The sequence below is a fragment of the Myotis davidii genome, unplaced genomic scaffold (genome assembly GCF_000327345.1).
Source record: "Myotis davidii unplaced genomic scaffold, ASM32734v1 scaffold209, whole genome shotgun sequence".
Classification (NCBI taxonomy): Eukaryota; Metazoa; Chordata; class Mammalia; order Chiroptera; family Vespertilionidae; genus Myotis; species Myotis davidii.
The window spans coordinates 835,262-858,163 of record NW_006300047.1 but is presented as its reverse complement, the minus strand read 5'-3'; the positions used below and the strand labels follow the sequence as shown (position 1 = coordinate 858,163).

The 22,902-nt window shown below is 44.3% G+C and overlaps 1 protein-coding gene and 1 long non-coding RNA gene across 2 annotated transcripts in view; one reads left to right on the top strand and one right to left on the bottom strand.

The window, feature by feature from the left end:
* Positions 1-1,472: 1,472 nt before the first annotated feature.
* LOC107185066 lies at positions 1,473-9,678 on the top strand. The gene is made up of 3 exons (XR_001515986.1): positions 1,473-1,549; positions 4,145-4,147; positions 9,669-9,678. It is a non-coding gene; the product is annotated as an uncharacterized LOC107185066 (long non-coding RNA).
* CPPED1 (calcineurin-like phosphoesterase domain containing 1) overlaps positions 2,362-22,902 on the bottom strand; it is a 109,356-nt gene continuing 88,815 nt past the window's right edge. The window contains exon 4 of the mRNA XM_006776274.2: positions 2,362-2,833. Within this exon, the coding sequence (XP_006776337.1) occupies positions 2,604-2,833 (230 nt within the window). The 3' untranslated portion in view covers positions 2,362-2,603. The remainder of the gene's footprint in view (positions 2,834-22,902) is intronic.

The following is a 22,902-nucleotide window of genomic DNA, read 5'->3' as shown; positions in this document are numbered from 1 at the left end:
CATCTGACAGCGTTTACCGCTGTGGGTAGAGCTGTGTCCCGTGGCCCATTATAGTTCAATTCCGCTTTCCCACCTCCTCCAGTGAAAATTCTTCCTCTGGAATCATCTGCGTCTGGGACAGGCTTTGCCACCACGAACCTGGTGCAATTCAGAGAAGGGGCTCTGTGGACCCGGATGAAGTCCCAGGTTTTCCAGCTAACACTGGGTTCTTGCCCAGGAGAGATGGTCAAAGGTGCCAAGTATGGTAGTGTTGCCAAGGGCAGAGCTGGTACATTTTTTTTTAAAATTGATTCTACAGAGTGAGGAACAGAGATAGAGAAACATCAATCAGCAGCCGCCTGTATGACCCCCACGGGGGACTGAGCCGGAAACCTGGGCATGTGCCCGACCGCAAAGTGAACTGGTGACCTCTTGGTACGTGGAATGACGCCCAACCAACTGAGCCACTGTCACCATTCAAAGCATTTTCCAGGAAGAGAGGACAGTGTTGAGCACAGGCTTAGCAGTGGGGCTGCTAGCTTCCTGGTCCGTCCTTCCCCTCGGAGGAGCTGTGTGACCTCGGCCAAGCGGCACGGCCTCTCTGAGCCAAAGCCCTTCACACAGCGTGTAGAACAGAAGAAACACTCCCACACCACGCACGTATGACCAGGAGTGTTTTCTTGTTTTTCACAGTAGAAGGCACTTGTTTATCATCCCTGTTTTAAGAAAAAGGAATCATAAGTGGATGCATTGGTACTTACCTATTTTCAGGAAGATACGTGCTTATTTACAGAATCACTTCCTAACGTCTTCCTGAACCTCTCACCATGAGAATACTGCTGTTCGGTTACTTTAAAAATGGTGAGGGTTTCGCAGGATTCCCTATTGTTAGCACATTCTTGCTGTGTTTTGAATCAGTTCTTTTACTTGATAGGTTTTTGGGAGGGAGGCTTAGTAAATTTAATTTCTGCTTTTAATGATCTCCATATCCTCTGCCAAAACTCCGGTGCCACAGTCCAGAGCGTTGGCACCCGTGACGCCACAGAGACGCTGGGTCAGCCTGTGCTTCCCTCTCCCCTCCCAGGAGCCCACGCCCGTGTTTATGGGCCGGGCACAGGATCCTGGCAGCTAATCCTCAGTGTTCCCGCCTCCCACGCCTCACACATGTGGCTGTTAGTTACGCCACTTACTGTGTTTCCTCTTCCTGAACTCACCTCCGCACCTGTGGTAAAGAAAAAATGAATACAAAGCAAGAACGCAGCAAAATCCCCAAACAAGGGCATTCTAATTTTGAACATTTTTAATTTTCCTGTGCCACGTAACAATGAGCTAGTGTGTCACCGATCTATAGTACAATTAACTTCTTGTCTTTTGTTCCTTATGAATTTACATATCCAATTATCTTTCTATTTACTTTCTCCTGGTTTTGCTACGTTGACTAACACTTTTAACGAGAAAGTCTTGATGGGTTTTGCAGTTCATTTGTAAGCAGCGGGTTGTTGAAGGCATTTCGGAGTGAGGAAGTGCTACTGCGTGATGCTGTGAGGTGTTCCTGGCAGGACTGGGAGATGTCCCATCAGGACATCTGCAGAGCAGACCACGTGGATGAAACAGCACAGTGAAAGGAGCTGCGGAGAAGACGCAGCAAAGCAGCCGGCATGGAAACAGTGCCGACTTTCACCATCCTCGCTCGCCTGCTCTGGGGCCGTGAATCAAAGGCGGCACCAATTCCATTAAAGCGGCTGGAAGCAGGTTTTGCCTCACCGAAATTTCTGCTTTGATTCTTTTGAGAACTCTTGTCTCAATTCCCACTTTTCCTGTCAATGTCAACGCAGTGAAGCGTCTCAGGAGTGGAGAGTCATTCTGATCGTGTGAGGACAGCAACCTGTGGAGTTCCTGCAGCAGCCGGTGTGACCCGAATAAACTCAGAACGTGCGCTGGTGACCTCAGGGCTCTGGCTCTGGCCTCTTGGATGAGGCTTTTGCAGATGGCTAATGTAGGTGCAAAGGTGACTGTTCTAGTCACCAAGAAGGCACACTCAGCGCTGACTTGTACCAACTGATCACCAGCACAGGCCTTGGCTCTGATAGCTCCGTGTGGAAATGAGTGCCTGCACACCTCTGGTAGGAGGAGAGTTGTCTGCTTTGTTAGGAGGGAGAGGAGATGACCTTCCTGCTGCCAAGCGTCAGAGCCATGACTACAATTTAACTGATGAGATGCAGTTTGTTGGAGGATTACCCGAGATTACACGTGGATACCAGTTGGGATTGAGGTCCATAGGTAGGCACTCACCATAAACTGCGAGAAAACAATTTGACTTAACAACAGAGAATTTGAGATAGTTGAGAAACACACTCAGGAAAGGTTATTCAAACACTCATACAGAGAAATTCCAGCATCATTTATTCTCCTATTCCCAGGCTCCAGCCCTTCTCCAGCCCCTTCTCTTTCTTAAAGGGAAGGCGGTTCTACTTCAAAAGTAATTCAGAATAGGACCCGGCTCTCTGATTTACGCAAAGGACATAAATTCACAAATCTGCCTGGATACTTCTTTATTCAGAAGCTGCTGTTTCTGGCAAAATTAAAAGACAGTGGAAGTGGAAGCGACTGGGTCATAACGGCAATCATTTTTCCTTCATTAAGTCCATCAGGTCACCTTCTATTCCCCTCTCACTCAGCTCGTCCAAACTGTAGTACCGATGAACGATCTTCTCAGCGGTGACCACCACGACTCGGACCCCGTGGGTATCTTTGCCCAGCTGGCATCCGATGGCAGATGATACCACGACGTCAAGGTTCCGGTAGGTACCCCCAGCATTCCTGTGGTAGTGGCCCGAGAACACAGCTTTGATACCTGCAGGGAAGGGAGAAAACATTAGGGGGCCAAGGATTTCCATTTAGGTAACTTAGGGCTCCCATGTTTTCTTGTTGGAACAGTAATATATTATTATATTACATACGTACTATTATTCAGTGTATAATAATTTAGAGGCAGCATATGTGACATCCAGAATCTTCAAGGATAGCTCATATATACAACTAGAGGACCGATGCATGAAATTTGTGCAAGGGGCTGGGCCTTTGCATCTACGGCGGTTTGCCTCAGCCCTCCCAGCCCTGGCTTCGTCCGGAAGGTCATCTGAAAGGTCATCTGGAAGGTTATTCAGCCATCTGGTCTACTTAGCATTTTATGCTTTTATTATTATAGATGTTATCATGCTTGTCCTAACAACTGGTCCAGGAAAGTATTAGGGAAAAACAGACAAGGAACAGAAGGTGAATGATGGGGAGAGATGACGAAGTCTGAAGGAAATCTTTTGAGGGCATTATGAAAGCCATACAATCGAAGTTACACGTCTATGAAAAATAATGTCGATGGAGTTCTGGTCAAGATGGAAACAGCATGTTCAATATTTAATGTACATCTTCTCACCTCAAGCTTAAAGCAATGATGGATAACACATAAAAGAGAAAACCGAAGGACAGAGGCCACCTCAGCATCCAAACAAATAATGCCATGGACCAGACACAAAGCAGGAAGGCCGAGCCATGAGTGGGTTACTTTGCTTCTGGGAGGTAAGCACTTATGGTGAGATAACCGGGACGGAAAGCTCTTTCTGAGAGGAGGAAACGAAGCTGACCCCCATTTGAAATGAGGTGGCGGGAGTGCCTATTTTACGGGAGGAACTGAAGAAAACGGCTATCGCCTGTTGCCCGATGCCCGGGGCCGGGGCAATGCTGTGCTGGTATGTTAAACAAGTATTTCGCACACATGTACACACACACAAAAGATCTGATTTGTAATGTTTCCTAATCTCCATGGTTTGAACACTCTTATCATGGCCATTTTCAAATGACCAACATGATGTTGTTGAACTGGAGAGGAAGAGATGCCTCGAGCACCATGCTATAGTGTTTCCACTACACGGACACAAATGCTGCAACCTTTAGAGCATGGATATTAGAAATGTATGGCAAGATAAAATGCTAAGTTTTGAGTGTTTATTATCTTTACTGTTTAATATAATTTACTTAATGGTGAGTTCATAATTAAACAATGGCTGTTTAACAATCAGCTCACGAGATTCCTTAAAATTTAATCATTGATTTTTGTGAGCTGACAGGAGCTGTCTCCAGCACACCATAGGGCTAGGGCTCATAGCAGCCCGTGGGTCTAGGAAGGAAGGATGACACAGGCTCAAGTCTAGGAACTGAAACGCATTTTCCCAATAAATCACTGTATTATAAGGCCTGGTCCTGGACGGTGGCTGGGGTGGAAGTAACCGAAACCATAGACAGGGAGAAGTTATTCAAGAGAGAAAGTAAGAGAAAAACAAAACCAAGAAATCTCTTACTCAAACTGAACCTGAAATTAAAAAATTCCACCACCCACAAAGAAATCTCATGCTAAGTAAGATGGTCTACAAACTCTTCAATTAGGAACACAAATTCATTCCAGATTAAATCGATATAAAACTGCCTGGGAAATATTTTAAATAAATGGGCTAATTTAAGTAAAGGACCAATATCCATACTTGCTATGAAGCAAAACAGGCATAAATTGAATGAGAATAGTTGATAATGAAAATTTAGAAATGGTGGACAAAAAAGACATTAAAATTTAAAACAAAAGCAACTCTCAACAAATGGCATACATTCTAGACTTGGCTCTAATCAAAGATCTCATGTGATATTAGTGAATTAAAAGGCAGAATTGAGGAACTGAACTGAGGACGACACGGAGACCCAGTCACAAGTGATATGAACAAGCAGTTCAAAGAACCCGAAAGATAGATTACGAGGTATCAGTGGGTTCTCAAGAGAAACTGAACAGGGGGAATGAGTAAATAGTAGTAAGACTGATTTGAAGAAATAATAGCTGAGAGCTTTTCATATCAAGTAAAATTGTTGAGCATGAAAGAGAAAAAAGCTTAAGATAACAGGGTAAAGTATTACAAAGGAATGACAATTAGATAGGGGCATCTGAGCAATAACAGAATCAAGGCATTATATCTTCAAAATGTTGAGGGCAAATAACTGCACACCTCAAATTTTATACCTAGTTAAACCATCATTCAAGTTTAAGGGCAAAATAAATACATGTTTGGACACATAAAGACTAAAAGTTTACCACTTCCAAACCTTCATTAAGAAGATATAAATAAATGGAAGGCTATACCCACTTGTGGAATGAAAGGATTAATATTGTTAAAATGTCTTTACTACCTAAAGCAATATATAGATTCAATATAACCCCTATTAAAATACAAGTGGCATTCTTCTCAGAATTAGAATAACTAATCCTAAAATTTATATGACACCACAACAGACCCTGAATAGCCAAAGAAATTTTGAGAAAGAACAAAGTAGGAGGTATGATGCTCCTTGATATCATACTATACTATACCACTACAATAATCAGAACAGCATGGTACTGGCATAAAAACAGATATTTAGATCAATGGACTAGGAAAGAGAGCCTAGAAATAAATCCTTGCTTATATGGACAATTAATCTATGACAATATAGGTAAGGATATTCAATGGGGTAAAGACAGTCTCTTCATTAAGCGATTTTGGGAAAACTAGACAGATACATGAAAAAAAAAAAAGAAAGAAAGAAAGAAAAGAAATTAAGAAACTAGATCACCTTCTTATACCATATAAAAAACAAACAGAAAATAAATGAAGGACTTAAATGTAAGACCCGAAACGCTAAAATTCCTAGAAGAAAACATAGGCAGTAAACTCTCTGACATCACTCATAGCAACATTTTTTTTTTTTTTTGGATATGTCTCATCAAGCAAAGAAAACAAAAGAATCAAAAAACAAAGGGGACTTCATCACACTAAAATGTTTTTGCACAGTGAAGGAAACCATCAACAAAACAAAAAAACAACCTACTGAATGGAAGAAGATAGTTGTCAACGACACATCAGATAAGGGGTTAATATCCAAAATACATAAGGAACTCATACAACTTAACACTAAAAAAATAAAAATAAAAAAATCAAATCCAATTAAACAATGGAAAGTGTACCTCAATAGACATTTCTCCCAAGAGGACACACAGATGGCCAACAAATGAAAAGATGCTCAACATCACTAATCATCAGGGAAATGCAAATTAAAACCACAAGGTATTGTCTCACACTGGTCAGAATGGCTATTGTCAATTAACCAAAAAATCAGTGTTAGCACGATGTGGAGAGGGAACCCTCAGACACTGTTGTGGGTGGGATTGTAAACTGGTACAACCAATGTAGAAACAGTACAGAGATTCCTCAAAAAAATTAAAAATAGAGCTGCTATATGATCCATCAATTCTACTTCTGGGTATTTATCCAAAGAAACAAAAACACCCAATCAAAAAGACATATGCATCCCTACATTTATTACAGTATTACCAGTAATAGCCAAGATATGAAAGCAACCTAGATGTCCATCAATAGATGAATGGATAAAGAAGACGTGGATGTACATGCAAGGAAATATTATTCAGATATATAAAAAGAATGAAATCTATCATTGAGATAGCATGGCTGGGCCTAGAGAGTATTATGCTAAGTGAAATAAATCAAACAGAGAAAGACAAACACCACATGATTTCACTTATATGTGGAATCCAAAATAAAATAAATGGACAAACGAGAAACAGACCCACAGATATAGGGAACGAGGTGATGGTTGCCAAAGAGTAAGAGAAGTGAAGGAATGGGAATACAAAAAAGTTGCATCTCATGTAGATATAATGAATTTGCTTTCATACAAAATTTTAAAAATTGGAAAAGAACATTATCAAGACAATGAAACGATAACCCATGGAATGGGAGAAAATATTTGCAAGTCATGTATCTGATAAAGGTGTAATATCCAGAAAATAAAAAAGAACTCTTCCAATTCAACAATAAAAAGAAATAACCAGAAAGGCTTGTGGCCACCATTAGGGGACAGAGAAAGCACAGGCTTCGGAGTAGGATTCATTCTCGCCACAAGGTACCCAGAAACCAGCCAAGATAGGTCTCAGAATGACACCCTGCCCCACCTTCTACGGTGTTTGTATTAAGTATTGGCTTTAACAATCTGTTCAAAATTTTTTTACATTTACAGGAAACTTAAAGATTATTTATAAAAGATTACAATTCTTTTAGGAATTATTTGGTTTTGCACATTAAGAGGCCCATACATTTATTAGCTCTTTACAACCTTCAGTTCACCACAATCTACTACAGTGCATAACAGAATATGCAACTACTTTAAAAATAAAACATGGCTTTGAACTGAGGAGGGAAGTAAATGGGATTTCTTACTCTGGCTGGTTTATCTTGAGGAGCGTTAAGTGTGATGTCAGACGCTTTTGTCAGATCAACTAAAGTGCAGAGCAAAAGAGAATGGAGAGACTTGACCTGGAGCTCCCCTCTGCCATGGCTAAATCTTTACCACCTTTGATGGCTGGTGGGATAATGTTGGAAAAAGGCATGAACCTCTGGCCACATTTTGCTCCGCATTTCCCAGGATTAGGGATTCTGGGAGAACATTAAGAATGAGATTGCAATAGAAAATTGTCACTTTGAATCTTACTAATTGTTCAGAAATTCAAGCTGATTTGTGTTTTTATAAGTAGGATTCTATTCACGATATAAATCTAATTCATTCTTCCTCTTAATAGTTTCTTTAGGCCTATGAAATTTCTTCACCACATTTAATAGTTGTCCTATCCTCTCCATCCCCAAATCATTTTTTTTTTTTACATTGGGGCTGAAGAAAAAAACGTTTAAAATCTTTATTGTTGAAAGTATTACATATGTCCCCTTCCCCGATCATAGACCTCTGCTAGCCACCCCCCCCATCTTCATCACCCTATTGTCTGTGTCCATGGGTTATGCATACATGCATACAAGCTCTTTGCTCTCGTCCCACTCACCACCTTCCCTCTGAGATTCTACAGTCTGTTCCATGCTTCTATGTCTCTGGATCTATTTTGTTCACCAGTTTATTTTGTTCATTAGATTGCACATGTGAGTGAGATCATGCAATACTTGTCTTTCTCTGATTGGCTTATTTCGCTTAGCATAATGGAAATAAACATTTTCACATGCACACACGCACACACACACCCATACACAATAAATAACCGAATTGATAGATGGGCAAATAATTTGAACAAACAGTTCTCCAAAGAAGGTATACAAATGACCAATAAGCACATAAAAAGATGTTTAGCATCATCAACCATCAGGGAAATGCAAATCAAAACCACGAGATATCTCTTCACACCCACTAAAATGGCTAAAATAAAAAAGATGGAAGATAACAAGTGTTCACAGGGATTTGGAGAAATTGGAACCCTCCTACAGTGCTGGTGGGGATATAAAATGGTGTAGCAGTTTTGTAAAAACACTTTGGCAATTTCTCAAAATGTTAAACATATAGTGACCACATGACCCAGCAATTTACTCCTAGGTATATAAGTCAAGAGAAATGAAAATGCCCATTATTGCAAACAATTGTACATGAATGTTCATAACAGCATTATTCACAATAGCCTAAAAGTGTAAACAAGCTAAATGTCCATTAACTGATGAATGGGTAAACGAAATGTGGTACATCCATATAATGGGTTATTCAGTCACAGGAGGAACAAAGTACTGACACTGCTACAACAGGGACTGACCTCAAAAACAGTATGCTGAGTGAAAGGAGTTAGATACAAAAGGCTACACACTGTATGACTCCATTTCTAGAAAATGTCCAAAACAGGCAAATCCACAGAGAAAGGAAGATTATTGCTTGTCAGGGGCTGGGGAGAGAAAGGGAAGGTGGATGACTGCTCACAGGCACAGCGTTTCCTTAGGGAATGGTAAGATGCCTGCAATTAGACAGTGGATGGCTGCAGAGCCTTGTGAACATATTAAAACCAGTGAATTTTATACTTTAAAAGGGTGAATTTTATGGTGTGTGAATTATATAGCTCAATAAAAAAATGAAAAGGTAGGGGAAAGGGAGGAGGCTAGAATGATCCATGTGGTAATAGATTAGAGTTGGACATATCAGAATGATGTTTAGCTTAACATCAAAGCAAATGGTTACATACGGAAATATTTACAGATGTGTAAACACACAGGTGAGTATCCAGACACACACGTCCTTGCTCTGTCATCTGGGAGTGCCTGAGAAGCAAGGACATGTATTAGCAATGAGCACGCCTAGTATCCAGGTCTGGGTTTCTCACACCATTCTCTAACAAGACAGGCAATGGATCCGCGGAGAAATAACTGACTAGAGGGCTGGGCAGGAAACTTACTAGCTGAGCCTGGAGTATCTTGCAGAGCCGGGAAATAAGCAAGTGCTTAAAACCTCACAATGCTGGAGGCATGTCTAAGGGACACAGTGGCCAAACTTAACAATTTCAGAAAACAAAACTAGTATTAAATTATAACTCAAAGTATAAAAATATCCATGAGTCCAACTAATGTAAATGATTAAGTACACAAATACATGTGGGAGAAAGACGCAGATCTCCCCTACTGAAGAGTAACAACTAATTTATAGATGTTCTGCCCGCAAGGGGGTGGGCATATTGCCCCGCCCTGAGGCGTGTGAGGACTGTGCATAGTGACCGCCTTCCGAGAGTAAGTTTCAGGGGAGACTGAACAAACACCAGCCATGATGATAAGTCATGTTGACAGACGTGCCCTGATGCAATTGTGATGAAAATGGCACTTTACTGTGTGATCTTCCCCAAATCCATGACCCCGACATGAGGAAAACATCAGACAGATTCTATACATGCTGACCAGTAGTTCTCCAGGCTGTCAAGGTCACTAAACACAAGGCAAGTCGGAGAGACTGCCACAGCCATGAGGAGACAGGCCGCACGATGACCAGCTATAGGCGGCATGCCAGGTGGGCTCCTGAGCAGGAGGGCATTACGGAAAAGGTAAGGGAATCTGACTGTGGGCTTTATGTACCCTATTTGCATAAGACAGTAACACTATGGAAAGTGGGTATGGGAGTTCTCTGTATTGTATCTGGAATTTTTATGTTGTCTAAAATTGTTCCAAAATTTAAAATTAACTAACAAACACACACGTATCATTTCCAAAAGGCCAGAAATGGGATATGTAGCTTTTAATCAGCAAAGGGGGTGGGGGGAGAACCAACCAAACAAAATATTTAAAAGGTTACTCACACACACGCTGGCTCTGGTGCAGGGGACCTGGACACGACCCTGGATAGCCGCCTCGCCGTTTCTTAGATCTCTGAACATGCAACCCCACACGGCCCAGCGACGGAACCCTCGATACACGTTCACTCAAAAATCCGTACCTGGATATTCATGGCAGCTTTACGTGTACGAGCCAGAAAACGGAAGCAACCTGCATGCCCTCTGACAGGTGGATGGTGGAACGACCACATCCACACCAGGGAATACTACTCAGCGACACAAAAGCAAGGAATGACTGATGCAACTGCTTGAATGGTATCAAGGAAGCATGCTGATGAAAGAAAGCCAAAAGGTTTCGTGCTGTCTGATTTCCCCTTACATCACATTCTCGACATGACACATTATAGACATGGTTGCTGAGGTCGGAGCAGAGATGAAAGGACTGAGGTGGGGGTGGTTATAGGAGGGTAGCAGGAGGGACCTTTGTGGAGATGAAGCAGTTCTGCATATGACAATGATTCAAAAGAGCATAAAGGAAATAGGTTCGAGATGTTTACAGCAGCTGCTGCTGGTGAGTAGGATTCTGGGAGACTTTTGATAGAGCGCTCAGACCAAAGCTGCAAGTGTGTGGCAGGAACCGAGGCCCACCTGGGCAGGTGTGGCTGTCTGCCAGGTGAGGTCCACAACTGGGGGTGGGAAGGAAGGTGACCCAGGCCTCCCCACAGCCAAGGGTGGGAGACACCGCTATTTCCATTTCCTCTTATGAGATGCAAACAGATACACCACATTTCAGAGGGTACTAGATGCTCTCTTCTCATATTTTATTGTGCCCTTGACCCAACAGCACCATTTTTGTAGAAATGTATCCTTCAGAAATACCCGGCGAAGACTCCTAGGTGTGTGGTGTCTGTGGGTAGAAATTACAGTACAGTGTCCACTGAGGCACTGTTTGTAATGCGCACTGATGGGAGACTGGATAATTATAGTATGTGCGTTAAAAGAAGAGGCAGACTAACATATACTGACCTTGAAAGGCACCAAATATTCAGTGTGAACAGGAAGATGTAATTAAGTGTCGTATGATCCTGTTTTTTGTAAAAAAATAAAGATGGGGTATGTATACGAGGGTGTGTGTGAATGTGTTTGTATCCCCACCTGAAAGGGAGAGAAATACACTCAACTCCTAAACGTGGTGATTTCAGATGAGGGTGGTTGGGTGGGATCGGTGAGAGGCTTCACTTTCTACATTTTTACTACTGTAATGTGTGCAGTGGTCAGGAACTGGTCTGGTGATCGCCAACAAAAATAACATCAAGGTGAGATGAGCAGCTTAGAGGTGGCCTGGCAGATGGACCAGGAAAAGATGACAGAAGCGATGGAGGGGCCACCACCTGAGCCCGAGCTGTGTGCCCATTGGTCCTTGTTGCAAATGGAGACGTGAGGGCTCCTGACTACTCCGGCTCAGCCTAGGCAATGACCGCCTCCCCCGCTGCCTTCCAGGCTTTCAACGCCTGCGGCCAGCAGAGACCAAGCGGGCATGTGCGATTAGTGCCGCCTCGAGGAGCTCCTAATGGCCGGTGGGAAAGCACTTAGCAGTACAATTCTGTTGTATGCTAAATGATGTTTATGAAATTTGGCTCTTTATGCCTAATTCATAGTTGCAAACTGTACTATTCTGGAAGGAATGTTTGGCAATTTTGAAAGTTGCTCGCATTAGCTGTAATTAGCTGTAAAAACTCATTTACGTTCAAATTTCACGCCATATCAATCGGCATTTGCAGAGATGGGATCATTAATGGGGATTGTTCGAGGGGCGGGAACTTCCAGAGCTGGGCTCCTCTGCAGTGTACGGCCCCATCCCCTTCCCTCTCCAGGCCCCCAGGGCTCACTATTTATTGTTAAGGTCCCAAGTGACAGAAAATGTGACGGATTCTTACAGGAGCAAAGCCTAAAGGGGGCTAGAAAAGAAGCTGAAAGAGGTGTCAGCGAGCAGAGCCACTGTGCCCAGAACCTTCTCCCTTTCTCCCCTCCGGTAAAAGAGCTCCCACCCCACCCCCACCCCAATACCAGGGACTGGACATTTGAGTCCTGAACAAGGACTGACGCAATGATCATGTAATAAGTGAACAGATGGAAGGTCATGCAGGATTCCAAACTCCCACCGGGCCTTGCAGACTCAGTTCTGTCCTCTGGGACTTCTGGCAGGTTCCTGAAACTTGTGAGCCTGATTTCCTCATTTGTAAGATGAATAATGACAGGTTTGGAGGAGCGTTTGGGTGTCGGTAAACAATAGGTGCTCCTCCTCTTCCCCTTCCTTGTCCCCCCCAACCCCCGCCCGCCAGGCCCCTCCAGTGCAGGGCCAGCTGCTCACCCTGGAGTGGGACAGACTCCACGTGCTGGTTCTGCGACATGCAGGCTCCTATTCAGGTTCCGGTCCTGCCCCTTTTACACCGACAGTCCACAAGGACTTGTAAGAAGTTTTACCAATCTTGGCTTTCTATTAGCTTTTGATAGGAAAGCAGTGATTCACGACTCAGTGGAGGCAGAGAATGTATTAATAAGTCATGGTTTCCCTCACGGGGGATTGATTTTAGCCGTGTTTTCCAGAGTGGTGCAGAATTTCCATTCGGCTGTCCATCAGTCATCTGGCCAACATGCCTCTGTGGTTCCTTAATTGAGTGTTACGTACAGGTTGTTGGTGAATTATGAACTGCCACACGGGGATGGCAAGCACCTTCTCGATGACCACTAGAAGAATTCCTGGCAAAGGCAGCCTCTGAATCAACAGAGGATGACGTCTGTGGCATCAGGTTCATGTTTATTTCTCCACGGTATCAAGTCATAAAGATGCTATAAAAGCTATTTTTAAGCTGTCTTAATTCAAATTCATTTCAAATCAACCAGAGGATTAGGATGCAATCTCTGGATAATTTAATATTCTAATATCGGAATCTCCTTGAATCAGTCAGGAAGTCGGGATCTACCTCAGGACAATTTTGATATTAAAGGCTGGCTTCTTACAGCCTCTGTGTGACTTAGGCCTGGACAGCGTCTCCCTTCATCCTGCCTGGGCATACACTTGTGAAAATCCCATGGACCTTTCCATCACCAGCAGAAAATGTGAAAGCTCTGTTGTAAATCATTAGTCACCCGAATAAATTCATTCATTTATTCAGTGGTAAGGAATAAAAAGTGACTAAAAAAAAAAAAAGCAAGAAAAGGAAAGTAAAAGAGAAAGACAGGTGTGGCTACACAGAAGCAGGTGGAATAGCCCTTCCTGCAGGGAAGGAGCTTCCTCAGCAGGCAGCCAGGAGGCCACGGCCACAGGCCTGGGGGCCAGGCGAAGGGCGGACAGGTGCTTCCCCGGCAGGGCTGCCAGGCGCAGCTGCTCCTACAAAAGAGGGTCAAGGCTCATTCAGCCAGAGGTTCTCCCTATGACGTCCCGGCCTGAGCTGCTAATTTGGGAATTCTACATTCCAGAGTACCACGCTGAGTTCCACCGCGGGTATCTCCCCTCATGCCACAGGGCCGGGTCCAGGACTGCTAGGGAAGGTGGGAGGCAAAGGCCGGTCACGTTCTCTGGGGGAGGCGGGATGCTGCTGCTTCGGCCAATTTCAGGGAACAATCGTTTGCCAAAGCTCCCTCTTGCACGAAGCTGGAGGGAATGGGCACCCAGATCAACCTTTCCTAGAAGTGGAGGCCTAAGGCCTGCCTGTGGCTGGGCAGCAATGTAAGGAAAGGCAGAAAGGGACAGCACGGTGTACAGTGCTCTGTTTACTGAACACCCCTCGGAGCCCTGCAATACGCATCGTCTCCGTGAGGCCTCAGGAGGACCCCCACGAGGATGACATCACACACCTCCCCCTCGACAGGTGAGGGAATGAGGCACAGAGAAGTAACTTTTTTTTTTTTTAAATTGTAGAAGAAATGGGTTTAGGAAACAAGCTATAGAGGTTAAGGAAGGGCCCTTAGAGCTCAGGAGTGAGGAAGGTAAAGGTGACACCTGTGGGAATGGGGAGGGGAAGGGAGAGGCTCGGCCATGCTCCGGGGAGGGAGAATGACAGAAGCAAGTAACACAGCTATGATGTGTGTCTGGATCAGGCTGACTCAGCAGTTGCTCTGTCTACCCTCTAGCTCAGGGTGGGGAACCCCTTTTCTGCTAAGGGCCATATGGATATTTAAACATCATTTGCAGGCCATACAAAATTATCAACTTAAAAATTAGCCTGCAATACTTGGTCAGACATTTAATTAACTCACCCCTAAAGCCTTGGCAGGGCCAGACCAAATGATTTCGAGGGCCTTATACGGCCCACCGGCCTGACATTCCCACCCCTGCCCTCGAGTTACAAAGTGCCAAGGATCATGGCACTACAGGCCCAGTAAGAAGGCTTCCTGCAGGGGGTGGCTTTGACCTCAGCACATCCCTAACTTATTCTGTGGTGTTGGGTTGTTTTTTTTGGGTTTTTTTTTTTGGCTTGTGTCAGACCTGGGACTTGAAGTAGAATCATGATTATGGTGACAATAATGAGTAATCAAGAGTAACAGTTATGCAGTACTCACTACCTGTTGGACATTGTTCACAGCACTTTACATGTTTTACGTCGATCCCACAATTCCCCCCGAAGAAGAAATGGTTATTACCCCAGTTTTGCAGATCAGAAACGGATGTAGAGACAGCAGTTCACCTGCCTCAGCCTGGAGGTGGCAGGCTGGGACCTGAACCCAGAGTCAGCGCTCTCAACCCACAAACCTGCCGAGTGGAGGCAAAATCCAAGCATATCACCAATGGGAGGCGGGAATAAAGAAAGGCAGGCAGGTGTGTTTAGGAAGCGGCAGGAGCTAAATAACAACAGTGAGGGCTCCGAGGGCTCCTGCTGACTGGCCACCAACAAGCAGTTATTTCCTCTCCGGCCTTTTGAACCCTCACCAGGCATCTGGCAGGGGAGAAAGTCTTACATGTATTTTCCAGGGACAGTGCGTGGCAGGACCAGGGTTCCAGGTTAGATGCTGGCTCAGGTGGAGGGCAGGGGAGGCAAGGCCAGAGGGTGAGGCTAGACTGGCTGAAACGGAACTGGACCCACATTCCAACCTTAGGTTCATGTCTTCCTTTCCCCTCATGGTGATCACAGCTCCACTTGCAGCCTCTCACTGGTCAGATCCGCACCCCCACTCCTGCCAATGTGAACAGGATCTTAAAGACATTTCCACGGAACTTCTTGTAGAATCACTTGTAACTTAACTGACCTGGGATCTGCAAACCTTTTCGAAAGGGCCAGAAAGTAAATATTTTAGGGCCCGGGGAATCTCTGCTGCAATTATGCACTCTGACTTCCTTTGTGGCATGGGAGCAGCCACAGTGACTGGGGGAAAGCATAGTATCTAAAATACACACACACACACACACACACACACACACACACACATTGGGAGATCAAAATTCAGTCATGATTTCTTGCTTCTTCAAAAATTAGAAGCTATGGTGCTTCTCAAAAATAAAGAAAACAACAACAAAGAAAACAGTAATCCGTAGTTTAGTTTTAAAAATTCGTTAATAAAACTGCCATCCTGATCAGGGGAGACAAGTGTATCTGCCCAACCGAGAACAGTGCTTTAATGAACACAGCTATTCTTTACATAAGAACATCTGATGTGAAGGTCAGATAGAGACTTCTATATCCACGTTAAACTGAGAGAGCCCACATCTTTCCTTCTAGACATGTCATTCAGACCTGAGATGTTTCAAAGAACTGCTTGCTGACAATTTGTGCTTGAAATTAAATAGCTAATGGGCTTACATGTACCGGTAAACAAAACTATAAGTTTAACCAGCACACAGTTTACATTCAATCAACACAAATATGTACTGTTAACTTGCTAGTTGCCTTTACAGAGACAGGGGGAAAGAGCACTATGGCAACACTGTGCAAGAGAACTTATCATATGAGCCTCACATGTAATTTTGAATTTTCTAGTGGCTACATTAAAAGAAGTAAAAAGGAATATTTGAAATTAATTTGTTATGTGTTTTATTTAACCTAATATATCTAAAATATCATTTAAATTTTTAATCAATATATAAAATATTACTAATTTTCTATTCTTATTTTCATACTAAGTCTTAAAAATCCAGTATGTATTTTATGCTTATAGCCACCTCAATTTGGATCAGCCATGTATAGCTGGTAGTTACCTTACTTTGAATGGGGAAGATGTAGAAATCCAATCCCAGTCTTAGCACTTTTTCACTGAATGGCCTTAGTTTCATCATCTGTAAAATGGGGAGTTTAACAGCCACCTTGTAAAGCTGCGGTTGTGAGAAACAGCTGTACTGTGTATGACAGATAGCAGCCACCTGAGAGCCACAACTATATTAACTAAAGCACTGAATATTTCTTTAATAGAAATGCCAGATTATGATAGTATCACAACTACAAGGCACGTTCGCAGAGGAAAAAATGTGACAATGACACATAAACAAACAAGGCTGGCTCCAGGATCAATCATTTCCAAATTTTATAAGAAAGTGGAACTGTTGGGTCAAAGCATACTTCTGGTCTTTTGGTACAACTTAGTATAATTGAAGAACCATAAACTGCACTTATTTGACCAGTTTTAACCTATCTACACACCCGGAAACCAGCACCAGGATCAAGATCATGGACACATCCATCTTGCCTCCCTGACCCAGGCCTCCATGGGCTTGCTTTCTGTCTCTACAGATAAATTTGGATTTCATGTAAATGGAATCATACTTAGTATGCACACTTTTTATTTGGTCTGGCTTCTTTCTTTCACTCAGCATAATTCTGAAGATTTGTCCATGCATGAAGAGTTAATTCTTTTTATTGCTGAGCAATATTCCATTATATGGATATCTCATAATTTGTTTACCCACTCAACTGGTGAGGGACACTGAGGTTGCTCTCAGAATTTTCCTAGCACTTCTAATGCAAAGTGATTGGCCATATATGCTTGGGACTCACTTTTCTTCCACTGATTTATTTGCTTATCTTTAATACTAAATGCCAAACAGTCTTGATCACTGTGGGTTTATAGTTAGTCTTAAACCCAGGTAGGGTAGGTCTTTCAACTTTCTTCTTCTTTTTCCTTTCATGTGTCAACTTGCATTTCCACAGAGACCTTAGGATCAGCTTGTAGATTTCTACCCAAAAGAAGTTTTTATTGATAATGTTGAATCTCTAGATCAACTTGGGGAAAAAGCCACATTAACAGTAATCTTCCATTCCATGAATATGGTTTATCTTTCCATTTACCTAGGTTTTTAATTATGCTTAGCAATATTTTGTTATTCATAGGGCAGAGGTCTTACATATCCTTTGTTATTTCTAGGCATTGTATGTTGCTTGGTGACACTGCAAACTGAACTATTTTTACTATTTCACTTGATAATAGTTTGCTGCTAGTATATAAGAATATAATTAATTTTTGCTCATTAACCAGCTATCCTGAGAACTTGCTACATTCGTTTAATAGTAACAGTAATTGTTTTGTAGATTCCTAGGATTTTCTAAGTAAATAATCACATCATCTACAAATAGAGTCAATTTTACTTTTTTCTTCACCTCTACGCTTTTTCTTGCTTTTTGCAATAGTTGGAACTTCAACATTCTGCTAAACAGGAGTGATGAAAGCAGACATCCTTTCCTGATTTCAGGGGAGAATTTTACTCTTTCATGTTCCCAATGTTTAGACTTTTGATACGACTGTCAAATCATCCTTCAACAAGTGAACTGGTTTAAATTCCCACCAGGATGTGGGAGTCTGGTCACTGAGATTTTGTTCCTTAGTGATGGTATAAGGGAGAGCCTTGTAGAGGTTAAAAGGACGACTGCCCAGGACAACATACTGTATGTCTCTGTGTACAGAAATTCTGAGTAACCACCACCCGCCCCGCTCTTTTATTGTGCTGGATGACCCCGTCACCTTAGTCTTAAACAACACCCTTTCACAATGTACTCTGGTGGACTCTGTCATTGTCCCGCCAGCCCCCTTTATAGGCCTGTGTCCATCCTCCAGTTCCTGGGAGGGTTGGCTGCTAAGGGTTCACAGCTGCCCTTCTCCTGAGACCTGAACCAGGGTCACCTCACTCAGGAGGTCACCTCCCCTTGCTGGGGGAAGGGGCTTAGCCAATGACTGACACAAGGGAGCAAAAGGTCAGCCCCCAGACCATATACTGTATGATTCCATTTATATGAAATATCCAGAATAGGCACATCTATGGAGATAGAAAGATTTCTAGGGCCGAGAGAGGGAGGGGGTTGGGGAGGAAATGGGAGAGTGACTGCTGAAGGGACAGGGTTTCTTTATAGGGTCATGAAAATGTTCTCAAATTGACTGTGGTGATGGATGCACAGCTCTGTAAATAATCTAAAAACTGCTGAATTATACACTTTAAGTGACTTGTATGGTACGTACTGGTAAGGCATGTCAATAAAGCTGTTATGGGGGGGAAAGCAAAAAAGGGAGTAATGACCGTAACAGTAAAAGCTATCATTCGTTGAAGATCTACGAGCCAGGAACCATGAACAAGCCTAATCACATGTACTACTTTAAATTCTTCATCATTCCTACCGATTACTGTACGTGGGGGCTGGGGGATCCGGTGCGGTAGGATCTGTGCTTTGGAGCTCCGGGGAGAGGCTGCAGCCCAGCCCAGCTGAGCACATGTCCTTGCCTAGTTTTGCTCCTTCCTTGCCTTGTCCTACAGCCTTACATCCCTGCTCCCTAGAGGCCCCCTGAGGTGCTCCAACCCCTGTCTGGGCTCTGCTTCCAGGGCTCTGACCTCAGGCCAACTGGACCTTCCGCTGCCCCGGTTACCCTATTTTTGGGGCAGAGGCAGCCCAGGACTCCAGGCTCGACTCCTCCCACTGCCCACCCACTTTAAAAAGAACAGACTTTCTATCAGAGCTTCCTCTTGCTCTTTTCAGTGGCTTTTACATTTTCTTCCCACTATTTATCTTTATTGCTTTTCTGCCTTCAAAAGTAGCGCAAGCTACAGGACAGCAGCTGAACTAACTAGCACACACAGTGATGCTGCGAAGAATGAGGAAGATCGCCAGGAACTGATATGGAACGAGTGCCCCAAACCTCATGTGAATAAAGTGCAAACACATAAACAGTAGCCTTCCTAACGTGTAAGAAAAAAGGGAAAATAGAAAACTCACAGACCAGGAAAAAAATATATATTGCAACATCTCTCACTAAACAAATAAATAAATAAAGCAACTGGGGTGAATGCCAGATAAACCTGAGTAAAGGGCATAGAGACAGGTGTTCCGTTTTACTTGTAGCTTTTCTGTAAGCTCAATAATATTCCTGAATAAAAAGTTAAAAGAAAAAAAGCAATGCCTGCTTGTTAAAAAGTAAAATGAAATGTAAAAACACAGAGCACTGGACAAAGAAGGAGGGTGAGAGAAATCTCTTGAAATCTCTTCCCATTTCAGGAGTTCAGTGTGTATTGCCCAGATAATTTAAATGTCTCTAGGAATAATACAGATATTAGATATAAGTCTATAGAAATACACATAATTTCACAAAAATGATATATGTTATCTATGGATTTGCAACTTCCTTTATTCTCCCAACACTGTGTCACTGAACTGTTCCACTCGGGACATACAGCTCTATCTCAGAGCCACCCTGTTCAATCCTGAAAACTATTTCCGATGTGTAAAATCTAGGCTGGCAGATGGCCATTCTACATTTTAAACGGGGAGGTCGGGTGGATTCGGAGATTTTCAGCCCTCAGACAGCTCAGGTAGATGGGCTCTGGGGCCTGGGAGGAGGCCAGGTCTGGGGGAGGAGCTGTCTGTTCTATTAGCTGCAGGAACATTAGCACGAGAAGAGGCTGGGGTTATGGAGCAGCTGAGTCAAGCAGCCCTGCCTCTGTGACGTGACCTGGGGGTGGGGGGTGCGTTATCCCGTGAGGGAGCTGAGCCCTGCCTTCTGAAGGGCGTGAGCAGCCGCAGAAGGCTGACAGGGCTTCACTGCCTGGGACTGGGTGGCCCTGGGCTGCGTCACTGCTGGGAACCTGGGTTTATGCCTCTCCTCCTGTGGGTGCAACACCAACATCTGGTCACCTCAAGCATTTGTTCAGGTGCCTGGTCCACAGAGGTGAAACATCTGGCTTGTGTTAAGAATTCACAGCCACCTCTTGAGAGTCTCTCTCTTCCCCTGTATTTGTCTTTCCTTTTTAAAATGTTTTGCTTAGGTAGGAAGTAATGGCTCAGTTGTTGAAACGGCTAGACCCAAGGCCAGATCATATTCTATAACCAGCTTTCTTTTCTTTCTTTTTAAAAAATGATCCCCCCACTTTCATTCCTTTTTTTATTTTTATTTATTTTTTATTATTTTTTTTAAATATATTTTATTGATTTTCCACAGAGAGGAAGGGAGAGAAATCCGGAGGCCGATGCTCTATCCATTGAGCCAAACCGGTTTCGGCTTCATTCCTTTTTTTAAAAAGCCATGGCCCTAGTCAGGTTTTCTAAGTGGTTAGAGCTTTGGCCCAAGGACTGAAGGGTCCCAGGTCCAATTCCAGTCAAGGGCACATACGTTGGTTGCCAGCTTGATCCCTGGCCTAGTAGGCGCTCATGTGTTGGCAACCAACCAATGTGTCTCTCACATTGACGTTTCTGTCTCTCCCCATCTCTTCCATTCTCTGGCAAAATATCCTCGAGTGAGGATTAACAACAAAAGCCACGTAAATTACACTTTTCTTGCCTCACCTAAATAATAATTAATAAAAATTATATTCTTCCCTTTCAAGCCTCCTGTTCATGGAAACTGTAAGGTGGGAGAGGGATGAGACTGCAATTCGTGATGGCAGAGAAGTGGCTTGGGCTGCACACTCTCAGCTTCATCAGGACGGAAGTGGTTCTGCAGCCAAAGTCCCACAGGAGAGCGGTGGGGAGAGCTCACTGGTCAGCGCCATCACGCCGACACTACGGCGGCCAGGAGAGACCTTTCTGTTCGCCAGGCGCCGTTCCCACTTCTGCCACCACACCCAGTAATTACAAAGGACACCGGCCTTCCCCTCTTTCGAGTCGGAGCCCGCCCCCGGAGCCTGGAGGGCCTGTGACCTCTGTGCAGCCTGGCTTCCCACCAGGGACTCGGAATTAGTTATGCCCCTACAACCTTCTTTCTTTTCCCCTTATTTTCTACACGGGAGGCTGTGTTCAACTTGTGCATTTAATTCTCCCCCTTCCTGATGACTTGGAAACTCAAAACCCGTGTGTGTATGCCAGAGGAAGGCGGTATTTTATTTGATCAACATTTGGCTGCCAGAAAGGCAGTGGCAGCTTAAGGCAGGGGCCAGGTGACACGAGCTTGGAGCTCCGTCTGCCCCTGCCAAGCTGTGTGAGTGCAGCACGTCCATCAACCCCTCTGAGCCGGTTTCCTCATTTGGAGGCAGGAATAACATCAGCCACCCCTAGGGTCACTGAGCTGGGCCCAAGGTCACACAGCAGGAAGCTGCATGTGCCGTGCTCAGGCGGCGCTCGGTAATTACACCTTCCTTTCATCCTTTCCTAAGTATCTAAGAGATCTTTTTTTCATTTGCACAGATTACATCTTTTTCGCTATTCATAATATCCTCTTTAGGAGAAGGAGCGTGAGGCACATGTTAAGGTTTCCATCCAGAATGGACAATTTTCTAGATTTCCATCACCCGTTTCCCATGGCCTATCTTAAACACAGCTGTCAGGACAAGAGGCTCATTAAAAAGATTGTTTTGACTGATGGCATGTTCATGGATCAAATTGGAAATCCGTCCAAAAATACTCGAGGGAGGTGGACAGGGGTGGCAGCAAGTCACAGAAGGCAGTTTGGCAGTGCTGAGGATGAAATTTACTAGGGAATAGGGATCTAGGTGGGATGAGCACGGAGGTCCCGGAAAGAGCGCTACAGGCATGGAAACGGCAGTCAGCTTCGTTCTAGGAACTGGGGAAAGAAAGGCCCTAAGCAGGCAGAGGTCCCTTACAGAGCAGGGCGTCCCCAAATCGGCCTGCCTTCCCTCGTTCTTTACAAGGTGGCCTCCCTGCTCACTGGATGACCAGCCCCCCTGTCATACGCAGTCCCCTGGCCCACAATTCCCATCCTTGCCCAGTCCAGGTTCAGTGAGGGCCTCTCCTCCTGACATCCCTGCAAGCACGATCACTCACTCACTCCTTCTGCCCCGATGCCTGCCTCTCCTCCTGTGGGCCCCCTGGGCCAGCAGGCATGGTCGCCAGGACTCCACCCTCCTCCTCCTGGGCCGTGCGGCCGTTCTGCCTGAACCTGCTCATAGCCCTCTCTGCCTGGTCTCCTCCTTTCTATCCCCAATCTGCCCTTTCTATCCCCAGATGTGTCAGGACATTCGGCTGTCAGTGGCTTAACCCGGCGAAGGGTGTACTTGTGCTCATTTATGATTGCTGCTCCATCCCGTAGAAAGACAGGAGGCGGGCAGCCAGGATGGATGCAGCTGTGTGAGCCTTCACTAAGGATCCAGGCTCCTTCTGTTTCTCTGCTCTGCCACCCTCAGCTTGTGGCTTTGTCCTCTGCCGGGAGCCGGTCCATCCTTGCTGTTTCAAGGGACCTGGCATATATGGCATACTGTTCCTAATATATTTGCTCACCTTCTTGGCGCTGTGTTTTAACCAAGGTCACCTCTCCGAGAAAGGTTGTTTCCCCAGGTAGGGATTTTCCCCTGAAGTTAGGGAGGGAATAAAACCTCTTAACTAAGCCAGGCGGGT